The sequence below is a fragment of the Camellia sinensis genome, chromosome 1 (assembly GCF_055761805.1).
Source record: "Camellia sinensis isolate YWXY chromosome 1, ASM5576180v1, whole genome shotgun sequence".
Classification (NCBI taxonomy): Eukaryota; Viridiplantae; Streptophyta; class Magnoliopsida; order Ericales; family Theaceae; genus Camellia; species Camellia sinensis.
This window is the reverse complement of record NC_138961.1, coordinates 125,197,598-125,210,644: the sequence shown is the minus strand read 5'-3', so window position 1 is coordinate 125,210,644 and position 13,047 is coordinate 125,197,598. Positions and strand designations below refer to the sequence as shown.

At 36.6% G+C, this 13,047-nt stretch overlaps 1 protein-coding gene and 1 long non-coding RNA gene across 3 annotated transcripts; both read left to right on the top strand.

The window, feature by feature from the left end:
• The first annotated feature begins 382 nt into the window (after positions 1 to 382).
• On the top strand, positions 383 to 3,014 carry LOC114268527 (uncharacterized). The gene is made up of 4 exons (XM_082913662.1): positions 383 to 1,054; positions 1,120 to 1,376; positions 1,534 to 2,752; positions 2,838 to 3,014. Exons 1-4 carry the CDS (start codon positions 383 to 385, stop codon positions 3,012 to 3,014), a joined length of 2,325 nt encoding a protein of 774 aa, XP_082769788.1.
• A 6,514-nt stretch (positions 3,015 to 9,528) lies between these two features.
• LOC114274982 (uncharacterized) lies at positions 9,529 to 13,047 on the top strand. Of its 2 annotated transcripts, none has more exons than XR_014338411.1 (7): positions 9,529 to 9,764; positions 9,992 to 10,240; positions 11,176 to 11,251; positions 11,606 to 11,643; positions 11,733 to 11,801; positions 11,886 to 11,980; positions 12,660 to 13,047. It is a non-coding gene; the product is annotated as an uncharacterized LOC114274982 (long non-coding RNA). The 2 variants fall into 2 exon arrangements; XR_014338409.1 differs by having other exon boundaries at positions 9,564 to 9,764; positions 9,978 to 10,240; positions 12,660 to 12,874.

Genomic DNA, 13,047 nt, shown 5'->3' with positions numbered 1-13,047 from the left:
ATTTTATATTCCAAATTTGCAAACTGCATACCAAATTTACAGTTTCAAATTGCAAATTAATCTTTATAATGCCATTAAAAATTTGTAATGTTATACAAAACATGCAGGAATATGTGTCAACTCAAGAAAGTCAAGTTTGCGCGAATTTTGTGTTAGATTACACCACTCATTTCACAACTGAACAGGTTCAGTCTACGAAATTATAACGATTATGTTTTGAATTGCTCACCAAATGTAAATGCTTGATAATATTTATTTAACTTTGTAGGTATTCAAAAGTAAGGATGAATTGCTCAACTGGGTACGTGAAGTTGGAAAGAGAAATGGTTTGGTCATTGTAATCAAAACATCAGACTATGGTGGAGGGAAAAAAAGACCCAGGATGTATCTTGCTTGTGAGAGGAGTGGCCAATATAGAGCAACAAAGAAGTTAAAACATGATGGCAACAATACATCAAGAATAACCGGTACGAAGAAACGTGGTTGTCCTTTTGATATGAGGGCTCACAGGTTTACCACATATGATGAATGGACATTGACTGTAGTATGCGGATTGCATAATCATCCACCTGCAGAGCACCTCGAGGGACATTCATATGCAGGGAGGCTATCAAAGGATGAGAAAGCATTGTTAATGGATATGTCAAAGAGCATGGTTCGGCCAAAAGAAATCCTAGTAACCTTGAAACTGCGAGATGCCCTCAATGTAAGCACACTTAAAACCATTTACAATGTACGCCATCAAAACAGGGTGGTACAGAGAGCTGGAAGATCACAGATGCAACACTTATTGGGTGAATTGGCCAAGTATAATTACATTGAGCGCCATCGGTCTGAAGAGTCCACGATGACTGTGACAGACTTGTTTTGGGCACATCCTACCAGTTTGGACTTATTTCGGTCTTTCCCACGTATATTAATTGTGGATTGCACATATAAAACCAACAGATATCGGCTTCCTCTTCTTGAAATTGTGGGAGTGACATCAACTGAAATGACATTCTCTGTAGCTTTTGCATACTTACAGTATGAGAGGGTCGATAACTATGCGTGGGTATTAGCCACATTACGTGATGTCATGGATGGGTTTGTTGTGCCAACAGTTATTGTTACTGACAGAGAGCTAGCCTTGATGAATGCCATACAGAAGATATTCCCGAGTGCCAGACATTTATTATGTCGTTGGCATATCAGAAGAATGTGTTGACCAAATGCAAGAAAATGTTTGAGACACAGCAAAAATGGGAGAAGTTCAACCATGAGTGGAACTCTGTAGTGTATTCATCTTCTGAAATTCAATACGAGGAGCGTCTTAAATCATTACTTAAGGAATTCAGTAGTTATCCTGATGCAGTCAAATATGTCATGGATACTTGGTTGGTTCCTTACAAGGACAAATTTGTGGCGGCATGAACAGACACGTGTATGCATTGTGGCAATTTTACAACGAACCGGTAACATCACTTTTGTTGAATATGTTATTAATAACTGCCATGTACTTGATTTTAACTTGACTTACATTGAATTGAATAGGGCTGAGAGTGCACATGCAAAACTTAAAAGACAATTGGGTTCATGTCAAGTCTCATTTCAGGCATCATTTGAGAAAATACACAATCTGCTTAAGTTGCAACACACTGATATCAAGGCTTCATTTGAGAAAAGTCTAACTGTTGTGCAACATCAATTTAAACCTTCTCAATTCAGGGAGCTACGGGGGAATGTGTCTATTTATGCATTGGAGTATTTGCTTGTCGAGAGTAAGAGAGCCAATTCCGTTGGTATTGATGTTGAAGCTTGTGGATGCGTCCTTCGCCACACTCATGGTTTACCTTGCGCCCATGAGATTGCTGACTACATCAGACAAGATCGTCCTATACCACTTGCTACCATACAGTCACAGTGGAGGCAACTTCATATCTCCATATGTAAGAAAGAAGAGGAAACAGAGGTGACTTGTCATGCAGAAGTAGAGTTGTTTGTCAACAAGTTTAATAAAAGTGATAGAACCATGCGATTGGAGCTTTTGAAGAAGTTGAAAGAGATTGTATATCCGGAAAGCACTTTTCTTGTTGAGCCGGAGGTGAAGCCCAAAACACGTCCTCGGGATCATAAGAAGATCAATGTTTCTACTCGTCGTGACCCGTGTGCATTTGAGTTAGTGCAATCTGGACATGATTCCTTCTCACCTAGGGACACTCAAATCACTACATTAGCTTCTACTCTGCAAACCAAGACGAAGCGACCTGTTAAGGGAAAGGAGAAGGTGAACCCGAAAGGGAAGGCATACATTACTAGAACAGTGAAACCTGGTGCATATGTTGATGCTTTCCCTACTGGGTTAAAACCATATATTAAGTTTGTCAAGGATGTAGCTGCAGATGGGAATTGTGGTTTCAGGGCTATAGCTGCTTCAATTGGTCATACAGAAGATGATTGGGCTCAGGTTAGGCGTGACCTATTGGGTGAGCTGCACACACACAAAGAGGAATACATTACACTTTATGGGTCCTATGAAAGGTTTGAAGAATTGACAAGCATATTGTCATACTTTGAAGACAATCCTGGATACTCACATTGGATGACTATGCCAGACATGGGCCATCTTGTTACATCGTGCTACAATCTTGTGTTATACCACTTGTCTTTACAGCAATGTCTCACCTTTTTACCTCTTAGAACCGTGCCAGTACCTCAACTTGATAGACGTGAGATTGCCATTGGGTTTGTCAACGGAAATCATTTCGTGCAGGTATAACAGAAACTTATCAATTGCGTTTATGCATGTACAACAAGTTATGAGGTATGACCACTAAATCAATTGATATTTGGTGCAGGTTTTGTTGCAGCCAAGCCATCCAGTTCCTCCTATTGCCACTAATTGGAGAAAATACCGTCACCCTTGCGCTGTGGACTGGGATGATGCATATGTGCGTCGCATTCAACATTTCAAGGACATTATTCATGATAATGTAGCTACTCGAGAGACTTTTGATGTTGTTGATGTCGCATGACACATGTATGCATTTGACAATGTTACAGTTATGGAAGAAATTAATGGATGTGTTTTTTATGTTGATGTGTTATGTTTTGCAATGTGGATTGAATGTTATCGACCATTGTTACCGTTCCATTGTAATAAGAAAATATCATTTACAAAATCAACGACCATTGTTACCATTCCATTCTAATAATAAAAGGTCATTACAATGTCATTACAATACCATTGTTGCCATTCCATTCTAATAAGAAAATATTAACCACTGTTACCATTACAACAATGTCATCTTACAAAAAACACCAAACAATATTCATCAACTAACAAAATAACATGTAACAACATAACATGTCACGAATCAGCTGTATGCCTACGCCTAGACCTACGACTGTATGTCAATGTCGAAGATGGAAAGCGACCTCCAGCAGAATTAGGTTCAGCAGAACTAGGTCCAGCTTCGTCAATGTGCTGACCTTCAAGAACATGTGTCATACTCTCGATAGCCTGCTAAAGTCGATAAGGATGGCGAATCCCCTCCTGATAACCAGCGTCAATAATAGGATGTGAAATCTGTAGTGCATGTGCAATACGCTGCATTTGAAAAGAATATCACATTTTAGGGAACATATCAAAATAAAAAAAAAAGTAAGTTACATGTGCATCAGAGAGGATAATAGATTACATCCGCATGTTCGCTGAAATCCTGATGGTCATGGACACGCGGTTCATCAGTGTGCTCGACATATAGGTGCGCGATATTCTTATACCAATCCATGTAACCCGGTACACATTGCCAAGGCTGACGAGCTGGTGTGCTCCTCCGTTGCGCAGACAACACGCGGTTATCCCAAGCCTCCCACATCCTATCCAAGTATCTGTACATGACGGTATATCGTGCAGATATGTTGCCTCGTGCACCACGACTAGGAGCTAGCGGTGCATCTGGAATGGTTTGAACCCTGCCAAACTGCCTCAAAACTCTATCTGGATGATAGGGTTCGACAATGTCTAAGCACTTTAAGCATCCATGGTAGAACGTAACCGGGTTACATGGATGCCGGTCTCTGCAGCTGTGGTATGGATCCCAAATAACCTGTAAACGTAAAAGTGTTTTTGCATTAAAGTACATAAAGGGTAAGATAAATGGAAGTCTTAAAATTATCGCAGGATGAGTAAACTTACATCAGTAGCTACTAAACTGTCAAGCTCGGCTCGAAAAGATTTCAAATGGTCAATGGAGGAACCCGCCTCTCTCCTAGATGCCCAATGGTACACATGTGGCATGTCTTCATTGTAGCCCATGTTCTGATGAGGTCGGAATGCTCGGAAGTGCTCATAAATCCACGCCTCCAAAAGAGTCATATAACCACCCATCTACTTAACCCCAGACCGGCTAGCAAACCCCAACTGTCGATATAAAAATGCTAATGCAGCAGCACCCCAGGCATAAGTATGTATGGATCCCAAATCCATCAACAAGCTGAGGTAAACAACGGGAACCCTGCCGCCACTCTTGTCACTGAAGAGTGTACATCCCAACAGAAACAATAAATAAGCTCTTGCAGTGCACTGTATAGCCTCCTCGGGGTCTGAATCTGTGACACCACCAAACTGACTTTGCAACCATTCAAGCCTGACTGAATTGCCACCAGCAGAAGAAACCTCTTCATATGCTGCACGTTCAGTAATCCCCAAGCCATAAACGAGTAATATAACTCCATGATGATCTGTCACATCTGGTATGCTGACTGATTTGCCTACAATGGGAAGGCCAAGAATAATGCCAACATCATCCAGGGTCAAGGTCATCTCACTAACTGTCATGTGAAATGTGTTCGTCTCAGGTTGCCATCTATCAACAAAACATGAGACTAGAAGCTTGTTGACGAACCGATAAGTGCAACGAGCTAACTGTGACAGTCCAGACTGCTCAATAATGGCTTTGAATCTGGTGTTGTTCTCTACTAACCACCATGGCCATGCAAGGATCTTGGAAGAGTGATTATGACACTTTAGGGGGCCTCGTTCCTACAACACAAATGATATCTCATTACAAACTACCATACAACACACACAAAAAAAAAAAAAAAAAAAAACTCATACACAAATGAATTTCAATTTTACTAAGGAATGTTTACCTCCCCGTGCCAAATAGCTGCAGCCACATGACTATTGAAACTCCGCAGTATTGACGGATCATTCGGTCCACCTGGAAAAGCATGAGTAAGGTACTCTTCCTGGACAGGAGGAGAATCAGGTAAAGAGGTATCCTCCACACCAATGTCAGGCATATCATAACCTTCAACTCGCCTTTGGCTTCGGCCCCCACTTTGACTGGCACTGGGAATATCATATTCTACCGAAATTGGATCACGACCTCGACCACGACCTTGACCTCGTCCTCTCCCACGCCCTCGTCCCCGTTGATGGTCTACATCCAATTCACGACGTCGTCTATTTGAAGCAGTAGGTGGGACACGTTGTTGATATTCAGAATCCATCATATCTGCAAAAAATACTAAGTGTGTGTAATGAGTGTGTGTGTAAATAAACATAGTGTGTGTAAAATTAATGAGAGTGTTTTAAAATATAAGTGTGTGTGTAATGAGTGTGTGTGCAAAATTAATGAGAGTATGTGTGTAAATAATAAGTGTTTTAAATTATAATGAGAGTGTGTGTAAAATTAATGAGAGTGTGTGTAGTGAGTGTTATAATTAAGTGTTTTAATTAAGTGTTAGAAGGAAAAAAAAATATATATATATTTTCTGTTCGGAAGTTGTTGTCCGAAAACACCTACTCTGTTCGGAAGTTGTTGTCCGAAAATACCTGTTCTGTTCGGAAGTTGTTGTCCGAAATTATAGCTCATATTCGGAAGTTGAAAACCGAAAAAAAAAAATATTTTCGGCACTTGAAAGCCGAACCAAGTCAATATTTTCGGAACTATAGTGCCGAATGGAAGCAGAAATTTCGGAACTCTACTGCCGAACAAAAACAAAAATTTCGAATAACCAGTTCCGAATGAAACACGGCAATCACAGTGGATTGAAAATTTCGAAAATGGTAAAAATTAACCCTACATTACAAATAAAATAGGAATGAGAAGATTATAATCTGTGTAAACTAACCTAAAATGTGAAAATTTCAATGCTCTTCAATGCTCTTCAATGCCAAAACTTCAATGACACAAATGGATGGATGAAGCTTTTGGGGAGGAACGGTGGAGAGTGTGAGATATGGGTGTGTGTGTGAGAGGGGTTCTCAGATGGGTGTGTGTGTGTGAGAGGGGTCTCACAGGTGTGTGTGTGTGAGAGGGGATGTGTGTGTATGATTTACATTTGGGGGTATATGTGGAATGATAGGTGTGTGTAGTGAGTCAAATATATTAGGATTTATTTTTTTAGTGTGTATTAAGAAAGATTTGTATAGAGAGGAAAGGGTGTGTGTATATAGAAGCTCCCTTACTTAAAGTGAATAAAATCAATGGGCTAGTGCATATTTCCATTTTTGCCCCTAAACGATTGTAATGTGCAATGCATCTGACCATTTTTCATCCAAAAACTTGACTTCCATCTACAATTGTCCTTATTTGACACACAAATAACACATGGAGGGAAAATATGTTCAAATTGAAACATCATTGACCATGATGAAACTTGAGAGAAGTTCTAGGGACCTTTGATGTAATTTTTCCTATTATAAATTTATATTATTACAAGGACCAAAACAAAATGTTTCCTACTTTTAGTCAACATTTTTTTTAAAACCAAAATACCCCCATCTTTAAAGCTTCAACACCTTATCCTTTTTAAATTATTTTGAAAATTTAAAAGTTCAATAACTTTTTATCTAGATCTTTGATTTATATAAAAAATGTATTTTTAGAGTTCTCTCATTGAGATCTATCAATAAATTCCTATGATGAATACGCCTATTTTGGGAAGTGAGTTAAACGGCGTTTCCTAACTTTTAACCCACTTCCCTCTTTCACAAAAAAAGTCAAAAAAAAAGCCAAAAAGTAAATTTTAACCATCCTCTCAAAACACTCCAAAACTTTGAAAGAAAAAATTGATGAAATTTTCAATGAGACTATTCTCAATCAATGAGATAGTGAAATTTTACTACTTTCATTAACTAAAAGTTAATGAAATTTCACTAATTAAATATCAGAGAAATTTCACTATCTTTCCTAACATCGGTAAAATTTATAGAATATAAAAGAAGAAATATAGTAGAAGGAATTGGGATTACAATAAAAAAGAAAAACAAAGAGTAATTAATCTCTAACACCTGTGAATTGAAATTAAAGTCATTTAGACAAATTTACAAACACAATTTATGTAACTCTTAATTGAGTTCCCGTAATTAATTACCACCTTGTACATTATATCCTTGATATGAAAATGAATCCTCTAAATCTAGTACGAATGAGAGTGGGAAGAAAGAGATGGTAACAGTCATTCTTCTTCGAGTAGGCCATATTCTCGTAAGATAATTCATGTTCTCAAAGCCTATGAGAGAAAAAAAAAAAAAACATAACTTTAAGTGAGATCTCTCATTTCTAACTCGATAATTTATTGCTAATAGTCACTTAGACTGGACACAACATTTCACAAAATCAAATTAAATTGTACACAAAAATTTCACCACAAAAATATTTAGAGATAGAATTCAAATCTTAAGTTTGTAATTTGCAAATATAGAAATATTTAAATGTAGAACATCATTTTTGAAAAATTGGTAAATGGTTGGCACTTGGACTATGGACACTACAAAAAAATACACTTTTAGCGACTAATGTTTTAGTCGCCAAAAGCCCAGATTTGGAGGTTTATGCTTATTAAAGCATGGGTTTAAGGATGATCAAATAGAATTTTGCATTTTCAAATATATAGAGAGAGAGAAGGGAAAAGACCCCACTAGTTTTTCGGTTACTTTACCATTGCTATAGCTTCTGATCAAGACGAGTTTTTTTTTTGTTGGAAACTGAGTTTTAGTAGTGAGTGACAGAATACAAGCATACAAACTAGTTGGGAACTCCCACAAAAAAAGGTAAAATTGTATAAAAAAATATCAATTTTTAAATGGAGGATCTTAACTCAGATATACTTTTTAAACAAAGTAGCTTAGCTCTTAAAGAGTTTGGGCATGGGTTTTAGCCTTTACAAAACTTATTTGGAGGGCTTTTCACTTACACTTCATTTGTTTCGACAAAAATGAAAGTTAATGAAAAAGAAGTCTATTTGAACAAAAAAATGTTTTATACTTTTCAAAAGTGAAAATCAATTTTCAGATTAAAATCTTACCAATGTCATCATACTATCACCGTTTCTCTCACATCTACCACCACACCACCACCATTACTACCGCTGCCGCTGTCACCCCACCACCACACCACCACCTCTAGCTCCAACCTTTGTCCCACCACCAAACATAGAAAAATATTTTTTGAAAAATGTTTTCGTTAAAAAATATTTTCCGCCCAAACAAACGAAACATTATTATCCCAACATGAATTTACTGAAAATTAGGAATGAAATTTAAAATAGAATGCTAAACATGAAATTCAAAATACTGTACCTTCTTATCTTCAACTATACATTTTTTATACTGAACATGAAATTCAAAATAGAATGCGATAATGTGATCAATTCAATGAGGGAATTTTTGCTACTCTAATTGATATCGTTCAACTTAATCCTTATTCTGTGTTCTCTGTGTTCTCCTGAAGCTTAAGAAAATCCTTGACTTGAAAAATCATGAAATTATTATCCACTCAAATTATAATTTGATCATCGAACTCATAATCTTCCAATTGCTTCTCAAGTTGTGGCAATGTGGCACGAAATTGATGATGGTGTACATTACAAAGAATGTGACATTATTGTACAATCACATGATGGACATAGCGAAATGATTCGCTACTATTATGGCTGCTATGATCCACATAATTCTATTAGATACTCTTTCGTAACTTAATTTATTCAACAATACTAAATTAAATGCTACAATTTAATTCATTTCAGTTTTCGAAGAAAATTCAAAGAAAACAAGTGTATGGTTTTAGTTAGAGAATTCTATGCATATATGTTTCAAATAAGAAGCAATAAAAAATCAATCCTACTTCATTTAGGTTGGCTACTACAACAATTTGTACTTCACATATATGTTAAGCTTGAAACTTCCAGATAAAAGCTTATTTGTATGAAGGTATTGTTGATAGCATTGCACGACGAGAAACCAACGGTAGAAACATTGGTAGTAGGATCATCCTTCCAGGATCATTGATTAGTGGCCCAAGAGATCTTTGTAAGCGGTATATTCACTACAAGAAAAGGGGGATACAACAACATTTATTTAGTAGCATTTTTGAAAACGCTGTAAAATATGGAAAATCTAGCACACAATTTTGTTTTCTACACGCCGGTCATTGGTAAATGGTAGGACAACGTTTTTGAAACGTTGGGTTATGGTTAAAACGGTGTAGTTTAGTTTAGATAAAAGTATTTATTTTTCTTTTAAATTTCTTTTTTGCTTTTAAGAGTCGTGGGAGTCCAACAGAAAGAGAGAGGCGACTTCAGAGAGAGAGAGAGAGAGGAGGGGATCGACACTTGGTGGTTCGATCTGGATCGATTCTTCATCATTTTGATCTTGAAAAGCTGGTTTTGTATTTGATTTGAGCGTTTATCTTAGTTATTGTTCGAATCTCTGTAATTTAAATCGATCTAGGGCTCGTTCTTCTTCGTGTTTGGGTGCGGCATGGCTCAAGGTAAGGGATTTGTTGAATTCACCGAAGATCTGTGTAGTTTCATGGCTAAAAAGTAACGATCTGGAATGTATTTACGTTGATGTTTGTAAATTCAGTTTCTTCTTCACTCGATTTGGTTGAAATCTGGCATTTTTTGCTTTTGCCTTTTGTGTTTTGCTTCTTTCTTCTAATTTTCATTCTCTTCCTCTTTATGGTCCACGCATTGGGATGGAGTTCTTGATCACCAGCAAATGGAAAGAATGGAGTGGTGATAGAGAGATGTTGCTGCCGATCGAGAGTTGCATCCAACAGCCTCGGTATCACAGAACACTAGTTCAGGGGCTTGAAGCGTGGTGCTGTGTCCTTCATCAACAGCTCAGCCTTATCAATCTCTGCTTCAAGTAGACCAATTTCAAGCTCATTCGATCTCTACTTCAGTCTATACACCACCATTGAAGAGCTCAATGGAGTTTGGCCAGGTCAAACTCATCTAAAAGGTAAGTTAAGATATGTCAAGCACATTTATGCAAACTTAATCAAAATCACATATTTTTTCAGCAACTAAAAATTTGATTTCCGTTTTCGAATTATCTTCTCTAATATGTTCAGTGTTCTTTGCTTGTTGCTAAATGAAGGTTATTTTAGGTTGTTTTCCAGCTAGATTGTGGAAACACTGTCAATATATTTTCAAATGTTGTTAAAGCATTACAATGTGGCCCCTGTTTTGGAATGTTTTTCCATCTTCATGTTTTTGTTTAAATGTGCTCAATAGGCCCATTAATTGCTAAAGCAATGGTTGGCTATCTGTCTGTACCTGTCTTTTCTTTTTAAAGAGATACTTGAGACCAATTAGAGAGGAATCCATGAATATTTTGCTATTTGCATCATAAACTAATGATGATGATGATGATGATGATGTTATTAACTGCTAAGAGAAGAGGGGTTTTCTGGATAAAATTTGCCCCATTTATGTGGTTGCTTTGTTGATGTATTCTGGTTTTCAAAACATTGCTTTGAATGGTTACATCATTACAGCTAGTTACTTAATTGAAATTTATAAAATTATTATTGCATAACATTAGATGTTATGTTGACTGCAATTTTCTTTGGTAGCCGCACTTGAGCTATAATATGTGCCTTCAAGCTCTATGTATAATTGAATATAGGCTATAAACTGTTCAATTTTCAGAGGACATCCACTCGCACCCCAAGTGTGCTAAATGTTTAATCATGAATCTATTAATGTTTACTAAAATTTTTAGTTGCATTTGTCACAAACTTCATGTGTTTACTAAATTATGTGAGTATTAGGTAGTATCAAGAGTTGTCTTGCCTGGCCAACTCCCAATTGGCTTTGTATGCATTGTGGATTGCATATTGTCCTGTTGACTAATTTGTAGTCCTTATGATTGTCGTTGTATTGAACTGTCAGGCATACATGTCACTTAATGATATAGATGCTGCTGTCGAAAGTTTCAAGAAGGCATTGGAATTGGAGCCAAATGATGGTTTGTGACAGTTTCTAACCTTGAACTTTTTATAAATATAATGCATTGTCAAAACTTTCAGCACATTATAAATTTCACTCTGATGAAATCCTAAATAGCAAAAGAAAAAAAAAATTAACTTGGCAATAATTACCTTCTCTGTGGGCTACAAGTTTTATTTTTTATGGGTTTTTTGTATTCTACCATAACATTAATCTATTTTGGGAGATGGCTGAGGTCTTACTGAAAGTCATTTTGAAATTTGAATGACAGTTTTCAAGTACTAAACTAGATACTTAATAGTCTGGAGTTTGTAATTTTCGTAGAATTGAGGTTTGAAACGTGGTAACTGACTTGGTTTCTGGCATCTTTCAGCTGGAATAAAAAAGGAGCTGGCTGCTGCAAAGAAGAAGGTTAGTATGATTGCATAAAATGTGAAACATTTTTTATGGCATTAAATGCTTATCAGCTACGGGGGTTTGAATTGTTGGAATTGGGACAGATTTTAGATAGACGAGATCTACAGAGAAGCATATTCTAAGATGTTCCAATAGCAGTTTGTGGTTGCATGGTATGTTGGACCCCTTTTAAGAACTATTTCTCTGATTCTTTTTCCTTGAAAGTGTGGCTTTCTCATTTGGTTCTGGAATACCAGGCTACCATTGTCTCTTAGGAACAATATGCAGTTAGTTACTGTGCTGATTCAATGTTGGATTGAGTGAACTTGTTCAGGCTTTTTCACACATTCAGGTAATGTTGCTTTTGCTTTTCAGTCAAGTCCGGGTGACTTTTGTGTATGTCTACCAGTTTGCATCAATTCAAGAAATTTTCACTTAAGTTGTGGAGATTTCTTTGGCTGATCCATCTTATGATGATTTGACCTTAATTTGTTTCGGGTTATAAAATAGGGTTAGCTACACTAAGACTCCCTCAACTGAATGAATATTGGTTTACTCCCCCCATCTATGAACCGGTACAGTCTAACCCCTCAACTATAAAACTGTGTAAATTCCTCTCTTGGAAGAAAAAAATTCACTACAATGGTGATAGTATGCCATCACCTACTTTATAAATTACCATGTAAGTATGATCAGTCCCGCTAAGCAGTAGTTACAAAATTATGTTGGAATGGGTTGTTACATTTGAATAGTGGGGTTCACCATCCCATATGTAGTTTTATTATTGGTTGGTGATACTACATGTCAATGTTGACATGGTATAAAGGAGGTAAACTGATGGTATTCTTTAATAGTTGAGGAGGTATTGGTGTGATTAACCCTAAAATTTTTTGGTAATGACAATTTGTTTGGGGATCCTTTTTACTGGTTTTTTGGAAGAAGATAAATAATTGTTTTGTGGTGTTAGCGAGTTTTCTTTGCATTTGTTATGCTTTTTTGATGGATTTTCTTTTCTTTAATTTGACTCCCAGGTTTTCATTTGAGGGTGAAGAAAATGAGCATATATCCAAAATCGGCAAAACAACTGTACAAATTTCAGGCCAGGGCCAAATTTTAACAACTAGATTAATCTATTTTTATTTATTTATTTCTAAGTTGTTGTAGCTAGCTGATCCAATGTCCATATTTCTCAAGGAACAACTACGTGTCTGGAGAGCATTAAATGGAGATATTTGCTTGACTACCCCTTTTTTTTTTTTCTTTTTTTTTTTTTTATCACTGTTGGTTTTCGGTGTATTGTCTTAAAATCATATGGGTCCATGATAATAACATGTGCTGTATTGGCTTTTACACTCAAGGGTTACTTTCTCTTGAGTATTCATGATAATAACATGATAATAATATTTTATTTGCTACTAA